This window comes from Sceloporus occidentalis, unplaced genomic scaffold (assembly GCF_023333645.1).
Source record: "Sceloporus occidentalis isolate IW3139 unplaced genomic scaffold, rSceOcc1.0.p SCAF_70, whole genome shotgun sequence".
Lineage (NCBI taxonomy): Eukaryota > Metazoa > Chordata > Lepidosauria > Squamata > Phrynosomatidae > Sceloporus > Sceloporus occidentalis.
Genome location: NW_028317050.1, coordinates 1,262,501 through 1,280,990, shown reverse-complemented (window position 1 = coordinate 1,280,990; position 18,490 = coordinate 1,262,501). Strand labels below are relative to the sequence as shown.

General features: G+C 39.6%; 1 protein-coding gene across 1 annotated transcript in view; it reads right to left on the bottom strand.

Moving 5' to 3' along the window:
* Nucleotides 1-392: 392 nt before the first annotated feature.
* The window catches only part of LOC149286318 (voltage-dependent calcium channel gamma-6 subunit-like), a 47,784-nt gene continuing 29,686 nt past the window's right edge, over nucleotides 393-18,490 (bottom strand). The window contains exons 2-4 of the mRNA XM_089494269.1: nucleotides 4,408-4,482; nucleotides 1,420-1,557; nucleotides 393-619 (exon numbers count right to left, since the gene is read on the bottom strand). Of these exons, the coding sequence (XP_089350395.1) occupies nucleotides 393-619; nucleotides 1,420-1,557; nucleotides 4,408-4,482 (440 nt within the window). The remainder of the gene's footprint in view (nucleotides 620-1,419; nucleotides 1,558-4,407; nucleotides 4,483-18,490) is intronic.

Sequence of the window (18,490 nt, the reverse complement as noted above, 5' to 3'; positions counted from 1 at the left end):
ACCAGAATAAAAATAACTTTTAATAGGACAACATAACACCAAAATAGATATTGTTGTATACAATAATTACCCCTTTCCCTACCCTTCCCCATACCCTGCAGTAAAATGCACTGACAAAGTTCTTGGTGCTAGAAAGCTTATTTACAAAGAGGGAAAGAAACAAAACACGTCCGGTCCAATAAAGCAGATATAGACTGTTCTTATTTTGAAGCATGTGCCATAATTCTTACAGTCCGTGTAAAGACCATTAATTTGTATCAGGTGCATAAAAATACAATTACGTAAACAGACAATTGTCCTTTTTTTCATTTCTGCAAAGGACTTGAAAAGGTCACAGTGGGTCGTTCAAGCTTGATGCTTGTAAAATGCAATAACGATCTCCACTTGCTTCTTTATGAGCTACTTCCTTTCTTCATACAATATTCCCATGGTTTCTTGGGCAAGGCAGGCAATACCAGGAACAAGCAACAAATTCCTCCAAATATCAAGATTGCTCCTGCTGCTGCCGCACAAGCTACTGACCATGAGTACTCATATTCCAGACGTACGTGTTGATTACTTGCCATGAGCCATCTGACTGCATGACGAAATACCTCCATGGTGATAAGGACAAATGCACCTAAGAGAAATAATATCTTGTTAGGAGGAGGTACACAGTCATAGAGCAGATTTTGTTCCTACTATGCCCCTAAAAATAGTGTCAAAATCGCAGGACATACATAGTGGGTAGCACTAGCAACCATCTACCTTGCCTTTGGGAAAACCAAACGTTTGCATTTGGCAATCAGTGGGGTTTGTTCTATAACTCTTGTTGAGCTACCTTAACCCCTTAAGGACAATGGGTTGTCCTTAAACCCATTAAAAACAGTGCATTGTGAGCCCGTACATGTACGGGCTTTGTCATGAAGGGGTTAATACAATAGGTAAGGTCACACTAGAGCATTTCTTGATTATAGTGCCACATTTTTGAGGAATGCGTAGAAACATGTATTGCTACCTACAGCAAATGCTCCAGATTTATAATCTTGCCCCCCGTACAGCTCTGCTATTCAGAAAAGCAGGACGGAGGTAGAGCTTGGCAGGATAGAGGAGAGAGCGCAAACCGAGAAGTTGTGAGGTCAGTTTGTGTCATATTCTGGTGACTAGGCTTCAGGCTGCAGTTCAAAGGGGACCACAGCTCCACTAGTACCCAGATCGCCCTACTGGGTGATCAGGCTCCCCAGCACACCACTGCCCCAGCCCATAAGCACTATGAAGAGCTGTGCCTAGGCTGCACAGCCTTCATAATAAACTTACTTGGCGCTCAGCATAGAAGAAGATGACCGCGGATGTATGTTAAGATGATGTTAATTTTTTATTTGGATAGTTGGCAAAACTTTTTTTTTTTTAATTCTTTCCATTTAAAAAGTCAATCCTTACCTGATAGAACAAAGAAGAAAGAGGCAGGCTTCAGAAGGAACTCTACTCCTTTACTCAGAACCATAGTTATACAGATTGATCCCATTACCATAAGCGTTATACTCAAAATTGACATAACTGCAGCAGTAATATTTAGGTCTGTGGAAAAAACACAAATAGTTATGCATGTAAATATACTTTTTTTTTTTTTTTTACCTCCAATTAAATTCTATATAAGATTATAATTTTCTTTGGCTTCATCACCTCAGCCTCTAATTTTCTGTTAATTAACAATGTTTTTTTAAATAGATGGAGAGGGAAAGATTGTTTTTTTTTTTTAGTACATAAATGCTATATACCGTAGAAGCAATGCTCAAAAGTGTAAAAGTCAAGGTAAATTAATGTTTTTCAGGGAATGTTTTATTGTCACATGACACTAGACATGGGCCCTTAAACATTTTATTAAAATAAAGCGTAGGTCGACATTTGCAAGATACTATTCATGAGGGACTACTTAAAATGTAAAAACAAATGTAGTCAAGACTCTGTAAAAAATGTTTTTAAGGAGTTAAAATAATGCACTGGTTAAAACTTCCATCTGGTCTTTAAATTAATTGGACATTGTTTCTTTTTAAATAATATTTTGCTTCTATGCAATGCATATTATGGAAAACATTCCAACATTTAAGAAAATGTCTAATTCTTGATAATTCCATAAATTACTACACTTATAGATTAGACATGACACTTGAATGGACCATTTTTATTTGTTTGTATTGGCTGATCTTATTTTGGGGGCATGAAGTAATGTGGTGTGAAATGAAGTGTGTGTTAGCATGAGTGTGTAAGTGTTTGTGTTAGCATGGATGCGTATGTGTTGTGTTTGTATGGGAGCATGAATGTGCGTATATATATATATAAGTGGTGTGAGGAGTGTGTGTTACAATGAGTGTGTATGTTTGTGTTAGTGAGTAAGTGTATGTGTAAACATGTGTATGTGTGTTAGCATGTTTGAATTTGTGTGTGTTTACGTCTGTGTACATGATTTTATGTATATTGCAAGGGGCAAAGAAGGATTTTAATTTTCACCATTAACGTTGGACAGACATTAATTTTATTTCTTTATGTACTTTTCCATTGCTTTCTATCTAAAGCACCATTATATTACGATTATATTATTCAAGGTTAAGAGTTTGTTTCGTCCAACTTATTCCGCCTGCATGAATCTTGAACTCTTTGCTTTATTGTTAATTTCTCAGATATGTACAAATTAGTGCGGCAACTCAGCCCCCACACTATGAAGCAAATATTACTGATCCATGGGACGTTCACCTTTGGGACTATACGCTGACAAAGCAAATCCAAAAAGGAAACAGCAACCTCTTTCACGTATATTATTTTTATTATTATTATCCGTATACAGCGCAAACAATTGAAGCAGCCCTTCTTACATATGTATATTCAAGGGATATGATGAGACTAGAATTAACAGACTAGGACAAACCGATACATTAGCTAGAGAGGGCCCTGCTCTCAATAGGTCCCCAGTATCAGGCAACTTCAAATGAGTCTCAGGTAAAGGGTGTAGTATAAAACCACTATTTATTTAATCTTTTAAAATAGCATGAACATAGCTATTCGGAATAGCCGCAACACATGATATCAATGGTCACCTGACGCGTTTCGTCTTATGTTTAAGTCTGTCATGGGACACATCTGTGACAGGACATGTCAAACTAGGTTGATCTGAAACCTGATAGCAAGGAGCAGCAAACAAATGCAAAAAGTCCAATAAGGGAAGAGACAAATCCGTGGTCAGACAATCCAGGGTCAGGGCAGGCGGCACAATAGCACAATATCAGAGGTCCAGAGAGTAAGCCAAAAGTCAATAAACAGCAATTAACACAGAGGTGCAGGATCACAGGAACCTGAACAACCGCTGGACTACTGAACACTGGGCTTCAGAATAGTCTGTCACTGAGCTGCAAGCTGCTTGGGATTGCCCCTGTTCCTGGGGGAATGATGGTGTGGCTTTCCTATTCATTATTGAAGATCCTGGAGCTGCAGGAGCACACGCCACACCCCCCATGGACCCGGGTGTGGATCGTGGCACTGGGCAAGGGGCGAGTCGTTCCACCCCTGGCTGTCCTGCTGGCGCGAGGAGGACCCCGTGTTCTGCCCCTATGCGAGGGCAATGGTGACAGGGAATCCAGGCCTGGATCCTGGCCCTGGTGAGGCGGAGTGATGCCAGAAAGAGCAGAGATAAGGGCCGTGACAAAGCCGTAAAGGATGAAACACGTCACTGTTACTTCTGAATAGTTAATGTTCATGGATTAAATAAATTGTTGTTTTATAATACCCCCTTTGCCTGAGACTTTACTAATATGAAGTCACCCGATACTGGAGACTATCACCTATTTTAAGAGGAGGAGATTCCAGGATGCTTTTTGGATTATCATTAATTTCCACATATACATTTTTAGTGTATGTAAACAGCATTATTAAATCAGCCTATAGCTTAAGCTTTTTGTTTTCCAAGCATTACGATATCTGGTTTAAAGATGAGGGGTCATTATACCCCAGTGTGGGAAAAAAGTAGTCAAACTAGCATAATTTTTTATTTTAAGATCCTCTCCTTCAACCTCAACGCATGCTGCATGAATGAGTATGCGTGATTGAGGGAATGAATCTGTGAATGAATGAGGTTTTGTGTCATTTTACTTTATTTTAATCTGCATATCTTATTAAAGGCTATGTTTTCTGATGAAGTGGCCCACTGCAGAAAAAACTTGGACACCCCTGACTTAGTTTGTGGATTATACCAGGAGTGAATAAATCATGATTTTCGGTCCAGTTAAAATGATTATATAAGAAATGTTATTTTATTTCCAAATCAAATTATGCAAAAAATATTTAAATTAAATGTATTCTACTAAAGAAAACTAAACGTAATAACAAAATATATTCACATTCTAGCACAATATTAATACTCAGTTAAAGAGAATTTACCTTTGTGTGTAATACGTTGAAATATGTGTGCATTTTCACCCGTTGTGAAGAATTTGAAATATGAACAATTGGATTCTAGGGGAGAAAAAGAAAGGAGCATAAAATTAAGTTAAAACAGTATTTCATTATTTGTGTATGAACAAGAAATAAACAAACCACCTATTTATAAAACATTTTGTTTCATTTCATTCTCTCAATAAAACAATACCATAAAGGAAATAGATATAACCATATTGGTCCAACAAAAGATGGAGACTTTAGATGAACTTGATCCAATTTATTTCCACCAACACATAAAAAGATAAACTCAGATAAGCTTTAGGTATCTCAGAGGTCCCTTCTTCATGTGAACATATTTCTACTTAATTGATCCAACATTTTAGTGTGTTGTGTTGTAACAAAGGTTTGTGGTCATCACTGATTCATCTTGTGTTCTATTGTGGTTTAACTATATGTCTATCATTAAATGATAAAGGGCAAAGAATTTCTTTCAATATCAAAACATATTGCATTAATGTTCTTGAATTTGTACCAACCTTCAAAACAATGTTTTAATACATTTTTAAGAATGCAAAAAAACAGAATGTTGCAGAATCTTGTAATACCTTTTTTATTGGACTAACAGTATTTAAAATAATAGACGAGCTTTCGGGAGTCCTCCCTTTATCAAGTCAAAAGCATTTCTGACCAAGCAAGTGAAAAACACGGTTTAAAACTGACCAGTACATGTTCTGATACAGGGTTAAAACAGGGGTTAAAACAACATGTAGAGAATTTGCAGACAAAAAACTAAGAGGGTCGTAAATAGTAAATAGTGGCATATACTGCACAGATGAGTTGCTGGCAGGTTTCACTGATGTAACACCCTATAGTACATTTGGTGCATTGAATCATGTATACAACATTTTGTGAAGTGCATGAGTATGATCCTTTAATATTGTATGTCTTGTCGTTGTGGGTGGCTGTGTTGCTGGTACAGATGTGTTGGCAAAGTTTGCATCTGGCTTTGTCGCATGGTTTGCTTCCATTATCTGTGTGTGTAGTTTCAGTATGTAGTTTGCTACTCACCAGCTTTTGTTTGAGATTAGCTGGTTGTCTGAAGGACAAGATGGGGGGTTCAGGGAAAATCTCTTTTAACACCACATCCTCTGCTAGCATTGGCTGCAGATCCTTGATGATTTTTCGGATTTCTTCTAGGGCAGGATTGTATGTGGCTACTAGAGGTATGCGTGAGGATGTTTGTTTGTCTGTGTATTGCAACAGGTGTTCACGTGGTGTTTGTAGAGCAGAGTTAATTTTCTTATTGATGATCCTAGGTTTGTATCCCTTTTGTTAGAGTGTCTCAGACAGTGTTTTTAGATGCATGTCTCTGTCATCAGTGTTGGAGCAGATGCGGTGGTACCTGGTGGCTTGGCTATGGATGATGTCTTGCTTTGTGTGGGATGGATGGAAGCTGGATTTGTGCAGGTAGTTGGATCGGTCTTTGTGTTGTAGTAGTTGTGGGTTTTCTGTATAGGGATGTATGTAGTGTGTCCTTGTTTATTGTGACAGTTGTATCCAAGAAGTTTACACTTTCTGTGGAGAAGTCCATTTTGAGTTTGATAGATGGGTGAAATGTATTAAATGCGTTATGGAACTCTCTGAGGTTTTCTTTTCCGTCCGTCCAGACAATGAAAATATCATCAATGTAGCGATAATATTTGTAGGGTTTGTGAAGTTGTGTTTCCAAGAATCGTTGTTCCAGGTCAGCCATAAATAGTTTGGCATATTGTGGTGCCATTCTCGTCCCCATGGCAGTGCCCATGGTTTGCAGATATATATTGTTGTTGAAACTGGAGTAGTTGTGTGTGAGGATGAATTCTATGAGTTTAGTAATGGTTTGAGGACTGTATTTCTGGTTATGAGTATGTTCTGAGAGGAACAGAGAGCAGGCCTCAATTCCATCTACGTGCGGGATGTTGGTATATAGAGATTCCACATCCATGCTTACAAGTATTGAATTGGCAGGCAAGTTTGTAATTTTACTGAGTTTGTTAAGGAAGTCAGTGGTGTCTTGTATGAAGCTCCTAGTGTTTTTAACAAAGGTTTTTAAAATATTTTCCACTAAGCCTGAAATTGGTTCGGTTAGTGTGTCCATACCTGTTATTATAGGTCTGCCTGGGTTCCCTGGATTGTGGATTTTCGGAAGCATGTAGAATGTCCCTATGTTGGGATTGGTGGGTATGAACGTTTCCAATCCTTTTTGCTGTTTTTCTGGGACAGATCTGATCAGCTTCCTCAGTTTGGCAGTGTATTCCTTGGTGGGGTCTTTGATCAGTTTCTTATAGTATGTGCTGTCTGATAATTGTCTGTTTCCCTCTTCTATATAATCTTGGGTGTTCATAATAACGACTGCTCCTCCCTTGTCCGCTGGTTTGATTGTGATGGTTTGATTATTCCTTAAATCCTTGATTGCATCTCTTTCTATTGGTGAGAGATTGGCTCTGATTTTATTATGGTGCTGCTTTGTGACTAAGGATGCAGTTCTTAGCCGGAAACTTTCAATGTAACTGTCCGAAAAATCATCAAGGATCTGCAGCCAATGCTAGCAGAGGATGTGGTGTTAAAAGAAATTTTCCCTGAACCCCCCATCTTGGCCTTCAGACAACCAGCTAATCTCAAACAAAAGCTGGTGAGTAGCAAACTACATACTGAAACTACACACACAGATAATGGAAGCAAACCATGCGACAAAGCCAGATGCAAACTTTGCCAACACATCTGTACCAGCAACACAGCCACCCACAACGACAGTAGGTGTTATATATATCTATATATCTACAGGTGCTTGTTATATATCTATATATCTATAGGTGTTTGTTATATATCTATATATCTATAGGTGTTATATATCTATAGGTGTTATATATCTATATAGGTGTTCTATCTATCTATTTATCTATCTATCTATCTATCTATATCTATAGGCGTTATATATATATATATATATATATATAGGCATTGTTATATATCTATAGGCGCTTGTTATATATCTATATATCTATAGGTGTTATATATATCAATATTAAAGGATCATACTCATGCACTTCACAAAATGTTGTATACATGATTCAATGCACCAAATGTACTATAGGGTGTTACATCGGTGAAACCTGCCAGCAACTCAATAAAAGGATGAATCTGCACAGATACTCCATCAACCATCATGATGAAGAAAACCTTTGCACTCCAGTTGGGCGCCACTTCACCCAAACAGGTCACTCCATACATGACCTTAAAATCAAAACACTGAGAGGTAATTTCAAAAACACCCAAGAAAGAAAGACATTTGAAGCCAAAATGATACATTTTTATGATTGTAAAAACAGAGGACTTAATGTGGATTTGAGCTTCTTAGCACACTATCAAAACTTCCTATAACCTGTGTTTTTTCCAATAAAAAAGGTATTACAAGATTCTGCAACATTCTGTTTTTTTGCATTCTTATACACTGGACTAATACAGCTACCTCAAACTACAATACATTTTAAAAAATGCATTTGCACTTGTTTTACAATGTCAAAATTGACCAGAATAGCTTAAACATATATTTCATATTTGCAAGTTTTGAGCCTATTTAAAGGGTTAAAGTAAGTTCACTAAAATGTCATGTCAGACCTTGATACCTTTTCTGACACTTGGGCCATTTGGTGGTATTTGTCATTATGACTTATGAGAGAGGGCTCCAGGTGTCCTAATTCGGGAAGTTCCAAGGTAAAAATATGAAAATCCAATCTCTAAAAGATCTATCTGAAAGATAGTTCAGCACGCAGGGAGGGAGGAGCTGCTGGATCATGTTGTGTGTAGAGGGAGAATTAAAAAATAAGTAGGAAGGAAGAGTTTAGGTAGAGAGAGAAGATATAGAGAAAGGGACATGAAAGAATAAAGTGGGAGAGATATAGGAGGGAGAAGAGAACAAAATGTAAGTTGGTTTAATGATGGGCACATCCAGTAGTTTGAAATATATGCAAATGTTAGATATTATTATACATGCTGTTGACCAGACAACACTCTACTGAGCTGCTAGGCCTCTCCCATCGCAAGCACTGGCATACAGCCTCTTTCACAGGCAGTGTAAGCACTTGCACTTACACAACCCCCTTCCCCAGTGAAATTTTGGCCTGTTAACCTCGGCAGTTTTGAAGATGTTAGGCAGTCAGAGGCTTTTATATATACATAGATCCAGACAAAAAAATATGCCCACAACCAAATCATAGTTACTCTCTATGTATTCTAGTCATACAGAATACATCCCAAATCATATAGGGCTATGTCATGTACAAAGGAGACAGTCTCAGGTAATATGGATCCACAAAATGGGACGACCTATACATAAGAGAGTATAGAATTGATCACAAAATAATCTAATACATAAATAAAAGTTAAAAACACAGACAGAAGGGATACCAAAGTACTTAAGGTATCTATATAATAATAATGTCAGGAAAGATAACCAGGTACAAGAGTATAATGGGTCAAAGTTCTAATAGAACTAACAAATCCCTGCAGACTGTATAAATACATAGAACAAATCTATCCAAAAAGAGCTCATGTGTCAGATCACATTGTTGTTGAGGGCTGGTCCAAGTAAAAGGCTATATCTAAAGTATCACATTTGTAATACCAAATTAAGCATCAGAAAACACTCCACTAATTTTAAAATATACAATATAAGACAACCTAGACAAATAGATATTCTGTAGTCTTTTTGTTTTTCCATACATGCCCAAGGCAGCACAAGCATTTGGGTAAATAAAGTCTGCTGGGATGTGTTCAAACATCACCCAATGTGACACGTTTGGTATGTATTCAATTATAACATTTAAAGAGTTAATTGTGAGATGTCTGCTCTTTGGCTCTCCAACGATTCACTGAGGCTACTGATTTTATTAAAAAAAAACAAAAAAAAACCTGCTTGTGAATAAAATGCTTAACCTGGCGTATAATGGGTGGAATATGTTGTCAAAATATGCACAGAGAGCAGCACACTCATAAGTACAAACAACATGTTTTACGAAAAATAAAGTATAATGCACAATTATTATTGTATACTGCATAGTTCCAAAGCATATATGCCATCAACATAGATACGCTAAGACAATAACCAAGTAAGCAGAGACACCAAAGGCACTGAGAAATCCCCAAAATGTAATTAGCCCCCACTACCTTTTTCAATGGTTGAGAAATGTTTATATAACGCACCAAACACCCCTACACCTTCCAGCATATTCTGATATGGGTGGCCGCCAGCCACCAGCTGACTGGGAACAAATGGCATGATGTCAGTTCTGTTGTCAGCCAATCGACGACTTGCCGGCATTGTAAATAAATTCAAATGCTACATGGAGCATAAGGAACATAATCGAAAATTTTGCCATGAGCACAATTTTGGGTTTCATTAAGGGGATGAATCACAAACCATGTATCTTGAACCCCAATTAAAACCAATTACAGTTGAGATAGGTCACTGTTTGGTACTTAGAATGTAATTTAACCAAATGTTAACTAGAAATTGTTCTTAGTTGTAATGTGTTAAGCTGCACAGTGTCAGCAAACGCTCTTGGAAGTTATGTTATGCCATTTGATCTTGGGGTTGCTGACATTGTAGTTTACGCTGTTTGGCTCTCAGTTGTCATCAGAGTTTATGCTGGAGCCAATGGGATTAGCTGCAGGTGCAGATAGTTCTGGGAATGTAGAGTCTATTGAATAAGTTCTTAGCAGGTCAATATTTTAGAATATTGGCTCAGTTTAGATCTCCTCATGATTTTTGTTTTCATTTCTAAGACAGGATATTTTGAACCCAAACAACCAGCTTACGGTATTTAGTATTTTAACTAAAAGGTAAATTCAATCCTTTTTTCATAGGTGAGCAACTCAGCTTCAAGGGCCAGATTGCCCAAGGTGCCGTGGTGCTCAAGGCCACTTCAAGAGGTCACCTTTAGATTGAAAATATAGTCCCTATTGGAGATAACAACATACTGTCTTTCCTTGGAACCAGCAGCACATTTTCAGGGTGTTATCCCTGACCCAGGCCAGTAAACCCTAAACTAGGACAGCTTTTTATCCCTCTCCATGTAATGAAATGAAGCTAGTTGCTAGGATATGACATCATAGCCCCTCTCACAGCTTTACTATATCGTAAGGAGGCGACATGGGAGCTGTGATTGAGGTCTGAATTGCCGCAGCTAATCAATTTCCTTTATCAACTAATTTCACTGGCCTCTGTACTTGTCATTCCTTTGCCTTTACAGAGACCTTCTTCAAAGAAATCTAATGTGCTGATTTGCACCCGTCAGTTGCAATCAGCATACATCATTTGCACAGGACTGCACAGTATGCCACCGTTTGTGATTTTTTTTTTTTAACGAATGCACTTAAATATTCACAGAGCATGGCAATAATGTCAATTTATAATAATAAAGATTACTGGGGTTGCACTCCAGGGTAATAAAGATAGAAGGGTAACGTAGCACAGAACCGGACCTCCAAATTTCTAAATAACAAGAATAATTATGTGTATATATATATATATATATATATATATATACCCCGACCTAATTATGACATAACGTAGGTCTAGTAAAGTCCATGGCTCGATGGGTCAGGGCTGTTTTGGTGGCAAAAAGGGGGACCTACACAACGTTAGGCAGGTGGTCATGTTATGGCTGATTGTTGTATATATCAAGTTTGGTGTCATACACATTTGTTCTGATGAATATGCTTTATGAAAAACAATATCATCATTACATTTATTATTACTTTTTTACATTTTGGAGTTTATATTGCATCTATTGAATTTTAAAATGTGTTGAGCCTGTAATAACAGTTATCGACATTTGTTAAATTCCAAAGTTCATATTGTTTTTTTCAGGAATGGTCATTTTTCTGATATAAAGATTGCAGGATATATTGCAGATATATTAGACAGACCCGGACTCGCCATCTGGCACACTGGGCAAATGCCCGGTTGGCTGCTAGCCTACAGTACCTCATACTCACCTGGTCTGCTACACCAGGAGCACAACGGTGTGCAGCCACCAGCTGAATATGTCCGCCTGACACATGAGCATAAAAATTTAATATGTGGCTGCGTATATCTCTAATAGCATACCTATGAATCTGTGAGCCATAGATGCCAAACACTCTATTCTTCGGTATAATTCTGTAAACAATTAGACATGTACTAATATATATTCCTTCCATCATTATAAATTAAAGATACTCAGTACTCCCCCTCCCCCTCTCTCGTAAGCAAAATGGCTGCATAATCTGTTTACTAAAATGGTTGTGTAAGCGCTCTCCTAGGTTGTGAATGAATGAAAATCAGGCCCTTTGCCATTTTTACATGTAGTGGGCTTGCATTCCCCTGCTGCTGGCGTCTCCATTGTGCAGTCCAGATTCCAAAGTGTTCCAGGCGTGTGTGGGCGTCCTGCGTAAAGCTTCACCCACAACAAGGGCAGGAGATAATCGAGAACCACAGCAGTCGGAAGTCCGAAGTAAAAATCATTCATTAGAATAAGGGGGGGGGGAAGCAAGCAACTTTCTTGTCTCTGGCAACACAATCGGGATTTTGCTGCTTTTTCATTTACTAGCGCTCTGTGTACCTGTGTTCACAAACTATCTTAATATTTATTTATTTTAGTTAACAAGATAAAATTACATTTTTTCCTTTTGTTCCGAAGAGATACCTGTTACTAGTTTATTTATATTGCAGTCACGATCTGCTGTTTTAACTGTGAACATAAAATGATTCTCTTTAAGCTTGTCCTTGGTTTCTCATATTGATCTCACAAACAGTCTTTACCCAATACTTAGTACAAGAATTCTTTGAATACTTTTCCATTTATCTTCAACCAAGTAGCATATTAGGCAGTTAAAAATGTTACAAATATAACATTTCCTATATAATTACAGTGTAAGGCAAACATTGTAGAAGCCTTGTGGTGATCGATTCTGCACAATGGTTTCTGCTTTTGTATTTGATAGATTAGGGCAGGGGCGTCCAAGTTTTTTCTGCAGTGGGCCACTTCATCAGAATTGTATACGTGCGAGGGCCGCACTCATTTTTCACTGTGAGAAAATATGGCCTTTAATAAAATATGCAGATTAAAATAAATTAAATGACACAAAGCCTTTACTTTTCCTCTCACTGATTTCTGGGCCTAGAAAGTTTTGTGACTACAAATGCAGGATTCTGTATAAGTAAAAATAAAATACTTCTATTTATTTTAACGATGCACTAAAATGAAAATTCTGGACCAAAACCTAAAATTCAGGGTTCACTTAGCCAAAACTGAAAATGACCCCCCACACACTTTTAATAAAAGTAAGTTACACACCAAAATTGTACAAAAAATTATATATTATGATTGTTAATAGCAATCTCAGGCATACCCAGATTCCAGCATGTACTGGTTGGCTGGGCATTGTATTTTTTGTCCAATTTTAGTGTGTAACCATGCTTTTATTAAAAGTAACACACCACAATTGGACAAAAAAAAAAATCAACAATATGACTTGGCATGATAGGAGTCTGATTGCTAACAGCAAACACGCTCTTTTTATACCCAGGCAACCAGTAAATGCTGGAGCCTAGGCATGATGGGACTGTGATTGCTGTTAGCAGATTGCTGTTAGCAATCACACTCCTATCATCCCAAGTCAGCCAGTACATGCTGGAACAGGGTGGCTGTAAGTGCAGACCCCATACTGCTGGCAGCATCAATACACAAGGGGGACAGCTAGCCAGGTTTCAGCATGTACTGGCTGACTTGGCATGATAGGAGTGTGATTGCTAACAGCAAACACTCTTTTTATACCCAGCCAACCAGTAAATGCTGGAACCTAGGCATGATGGGACTGTGATTGCTGTTAGCAGATTGCTGTTAGCTGTTAGCAATCACACTCCTATCATCCCAAGTCAGCCAGTACATGCTGAAACAGGGTGGCTGTAAGTGCGGACCCCATACTGCTGGCAGCATCAATACACAAGGGGGACAGCTAGCCAGGTTTCAGCATGTACTGGCTGACTTGGCATGATAGGAGTGTGATTGGTAACAGCAAACACACTCTTTTTATACCCAGCCAACCAGTAAATGCTGGAACCTAGGCATGATGGGACTGTGATTGCTGTTAGCAGATTGCTGTTAGCTGTTAGCAATCACACTCCTATCATCCCAAGTCAGCCAGTACATGCTGGTACAGGGTGGCTGTAAGTGCAGACCCCATACTGCTGGCAGCATCAATACACAAGGGGGCAGCTAGCCAGGTTTCAGCATATACTGGCTGACTTGGCATGATAGGAGTGGGATTGTTAACAGCAATCACAGCCCCATCATGCCTAGGTTCCAGCACACACACAAATTCATTCATTCACAGATTCATTCCCTAAATCAGGCATACTCATTCAAACACACTCCCCCACCCCCTTACCTGCACTACAGCTCTCTCAACGCCGATCACAGACTTCAGCAGGGGGCGCGGCCTCCCTCGTTCTCCCCACAGAGGAGGCAGGACTGGAGCAGAGAATAGACCCTCCCACAAGTAAGCAGCAGGGCTCTTGTGATCCTGGCTGCCGATCTCACGCGGGCTGCACCTCGAGGTCCCGCGGGCCAAATGCGGCCCGCGGGCCGCATGTTGGACGCCTCTGGATTAGGGGATTCTTTTCCTTGACATGACATAAAGGATTGACTATAACTAAAATCCATTGTTCTTGGAGCAGCCATAGGGTAGAAGATATTGGTGCAATCTGGGTTATCTTTCATTACCAGTAATCCCTAAATCAATATTTATGGCAAAACACCTTCAATTAGGCAAAGCAGGTTCTTTGGCAAGTATAAACCATAAAGGGAAAAACAGCCATCAACTGGAGGCTTGTTAATAGAACAGTTTTCTTTTAAAATGACATTACTTTTTTCACACTATATTATATTGTGTAATTTTTTTATATGGCGTGCACCCAAACAAAAATGGCTGCCAACCACAGAGACAAGAACAACTGGTTCAAGAGTGTCTACAATATGTAACAGCAGACAATATATTTTCTTTAAAATAACACTTAGCTTGTATGTTGCAAGTATTTCTCATTTAATTATTTCTGTAATACAACCACATTTAATCCTTCAAAGACAAAAGCTTTCTTACACTATATGAACAGAGTAATTACCAGCTACGTCATTGGTCCTCTAGGGACATTTTTTCATGATGTACCTGGTTTGTCATTGATCACAAAGAGGTAAAGGTATTATTTTTTTCTGAAAATGCATAACTTTGCATTTGTCAGTATTGCATCTCATGTGTTGCTTGGCTTTCCAGTCCTCCAATTTCACATTGTGTCATCTGCCAACAGTGATTCGTAGCTTTCAGAACCTTGAAGTACTCCACCGGCCACTTGTGTCAAATTGGAGATTTTTTTCATTAATAACAACTCTCTGAACTCTCTCTCTTTAAACCAAGTGGAAATGTTTTTGAAAAATCTAAATTAATCACATCCACTGAAAGACCCGGATCTACAGTGAAGTCCAAAAATATTTGGACACTGATATATTGTTTTGTTATTTTGGCTGTTTACCAAAATAAATTCAAGTGACCGTGAAATAATGAATATGGGCTAACAGCGCAGTCTCTCAGCTTTAATTTGAGGGTATTCACATCCAAATTGTAAAGAAAGGTTTAGGAATTACAGCTCTTTAATATGTAGTCCCTCTTTTTCAAGGGATGAAAGGTAATTGCACAATTGACTGAAAAGCTGTTTCATTGATAAGTGTGGGCTATTCCTTCTTTACGTCTTCATCAATTAAGCTGGTACAAGGTCTGGAATATGGCATTTACATTTGGAAGTTGTTGCTGTGAACAATGTTCCCTCTAATTTTTCTTTGGTGAAGTGCGCTGAAAATTTCTGTTGTGCAAATTTTTTCCCAGAGCCAAAATTTTTTGCGCACAATATGCTTCTCCGGTCCATATAAAGTTAGTGGAGCTGAAAAAAAAATCACATTGCAAGGGGGTGGAGCTATATATTTCCAACCCTTTTGACTCCATGGTCTATTCTAAAGGTGATATTCTCACCGCAAAAATTAATTATGAGCGAATCATGAGCGGGGGCTCCGGGCTGCATAAAGGATCAATATATATATATACATTTTTTTTTTTATTGGGAAAAACTGCATACCATTGACAGGGGTATAGCATAACACCTATCACTATATACTGAGGCACACATTGACTGGGGTACAGCATAACACCTATCACTATATACTGAGGCAGACATTGACGGTGGTACAGCATAACACCTATCACTATATACTGAGGCACACATTGACTGGGGTACAGCATAACACCCATCACTATATACTGAGGCAGACATTGACGGTGGTACAGCATAACACCTATCACTATATACTGAGGCACAGAACAACACCTATCACTATACATTGAGCCAGACATTGCCAATAATGTAGCATAACCCCTATCACTATATACTAAGCCAAACACTGATGTGGTGTAGGCCTACTGCTTCAGTGTCTGGCTTAGTATATAGGGATGCACCGAAATGAAAATTCTGGACTGAAAATTCAGCAATCACTTTATTAAAAATAACACACCAAAATTGGACAAAAACCCCCAACAACAATATTATATATATATATATATATATACACACATATATATATACACACACACATATATATATATATACACACACACACACACACACATATATATATATATACATATATATACACACACATATATATATATATATATATATATATATATATATATATATATATATACACGCATATATATTGTAGGGGACAGCTCACGCATGGGGCGGCAATGACAGTTTCACACAGGTTTCCAACGTAAAAGCGTGTTTATTTAGATGTTGTAATCACAGAGCACCTTGTAACCAAAACAAACTATAAGCCTGTCCGGCTCTAACTAAACAGCAGGATACCTCTCTAGCAGCCTAAGGTCTGACGCAAAGCAAAGTAACCAGTTTTGTATGGGGTAAAGCTTCATACCTGGTGGGCTGCAGCGCTGGCTGTAGCTGCTCCTTCATTCAGTGTCTCCCTCCCTCTGAAAACAGCCCTTTCTTTTAAGGCCTCCTCCCCAGTAACGAGCTTAGGAAGCCTCACCTGAGAGCACCTGGGTTTGCTACCAGGCCTGGCTGAGGTAACCAGGTGAGACATATATCCCATCAACCACTCTCCCATACACTTTACCACATATCCCCCCCGTCGACTCCAGACCAGAGGTCCGGACAGCGTCAGCAACCATACAGTACACCCTGGACAACGCATCCGCATTCCCATGTAACTTCCCTGGTCTATGCTCCACTGTAAATCTAAAATTTTGCAAGGAGAGAAACCATCTGGTCACTCTTGCGTTCCTTTCCTTATTCTGTTTCATCCATGCCAGAGGAGCATGGTCAGTCACCAACACGAATTCCCTGCCCAGAAGATAATATCTCAGGGACTCCAACGCCCACTTGATGGCGAGACACTCCCTTTCCACTATGGCATAATTTTCCTCGGCTGGGGTCAGTTTCCTACTCAAGTACAGCACTGGGTGTTCTTCCCCATTAACCACTTGTGATAAAACTGCCCCCAAACCTCTAGCAGATGCGTCCGTCTGAACCAGAAATGGTTTCCTAAAATCAGGGGAAACGAGCACTGGCTGGTCACACAGGGCAGACTTCAGACTCTGAAAAGCCCTTTCTGCCTCGGGGTTCCACTTTACCATCACTGACTTACCACCCTTTGTTAAGTCTGTCAATGGTGTGGCCATGGAGGCAAAATTGGGCACGAACCGACGGTAGTACCCGGTTATGCCAAGGAAAGCCCTCACTTGTTTCTTTGTTACTGGCCTAGGCCAGTTCTGTATCTCCTCAATCTTATTGATCTGGGGTTTAACCAGCCCCCTACCAATGATATAACCCAGGTATCTTGCTTCCTCCAGACCCACTGCACATTTTTCAGGGTTTATGGTTAGGCCTGCATCACTAATGGAGTCTAACACGCCCTGTACCTTCCCGAGGTGACTTTTCCAGTCAGACGAAAAAATTACCACATCGTCCAGGTAAGCAGCGGCATAATCACGATGTGGTCTCAGAATCAGATCCATCAGCCTCTGAAAGGTAGCAGGGGCCCCATGTAACCCAAATGGCATCACAACATACTGGAACAGGCCCTCTGGAGTGGAAAAGGCAGTCTTCTCTTTAGCCTCCTCAGTTAACGGTATCTGCCAATAGCCCTTTGTAAGGTCAAGTGTTGTAATGTACCTTGCCTTCCCAAGCCTCTCAACCAGTTCATCCACTCGGGGCATGGGGTACGCATCAAACTTTGAGACCTCATTTAATCTCCTGAAGTCATTACAGAACCGCCACGTCCCGTTGGGCTTTGGGATTAGCACTATGGGGCTTGACCATTCACTAGTAGATTCCTCAATAACACCTAATTCACGCATGCGCCTGACCTCCGTGGATACCGCCTCTCTACGGGCTTCTGGTATCCTGTATGGCTTCAGGTTCACTTTACTGTGAGGCTCAGTTTTGATATGGTGTTTTATGAGGTGGGTACGGCCAGGTTGGTCCGAAAACATGCGTCTGTTTTCCTGCAGGAACTCCCTCACCTCCTGCTTCTGGGGCACTGACAGTGCCTCTCCTATTGTTACTGGGGGAACTGGTTGCCCCACTTCTTTGACCCCTGCCTGGGTCGCCCCCAAAGACTCCCGCTCTTTCCACGGCTTGATCAGGTTTACGTGGTAAACCTGGAAGGGTTTTCTCCTGCCCGGTTGATGGACCTTGTAGTTCACCTCACTCATCTTCTCTACAACCTCATAGGGACCCTGCCACTTGGCTAAAAACTTACTTTCGACGGTGGGCACTAAAACCAGGACCCTGTCCCCAGGAGTAAAGGCCCTCAACCTGGCAGATCTGTTATAAATTCTGCTCTGGGCCTCCTGCGCTCTTTGCATATGCGTTTTAACTATAGGCATCACCGTCGCTATTCGCTCCTGCATCTGAGCCACATGTTCAATAACA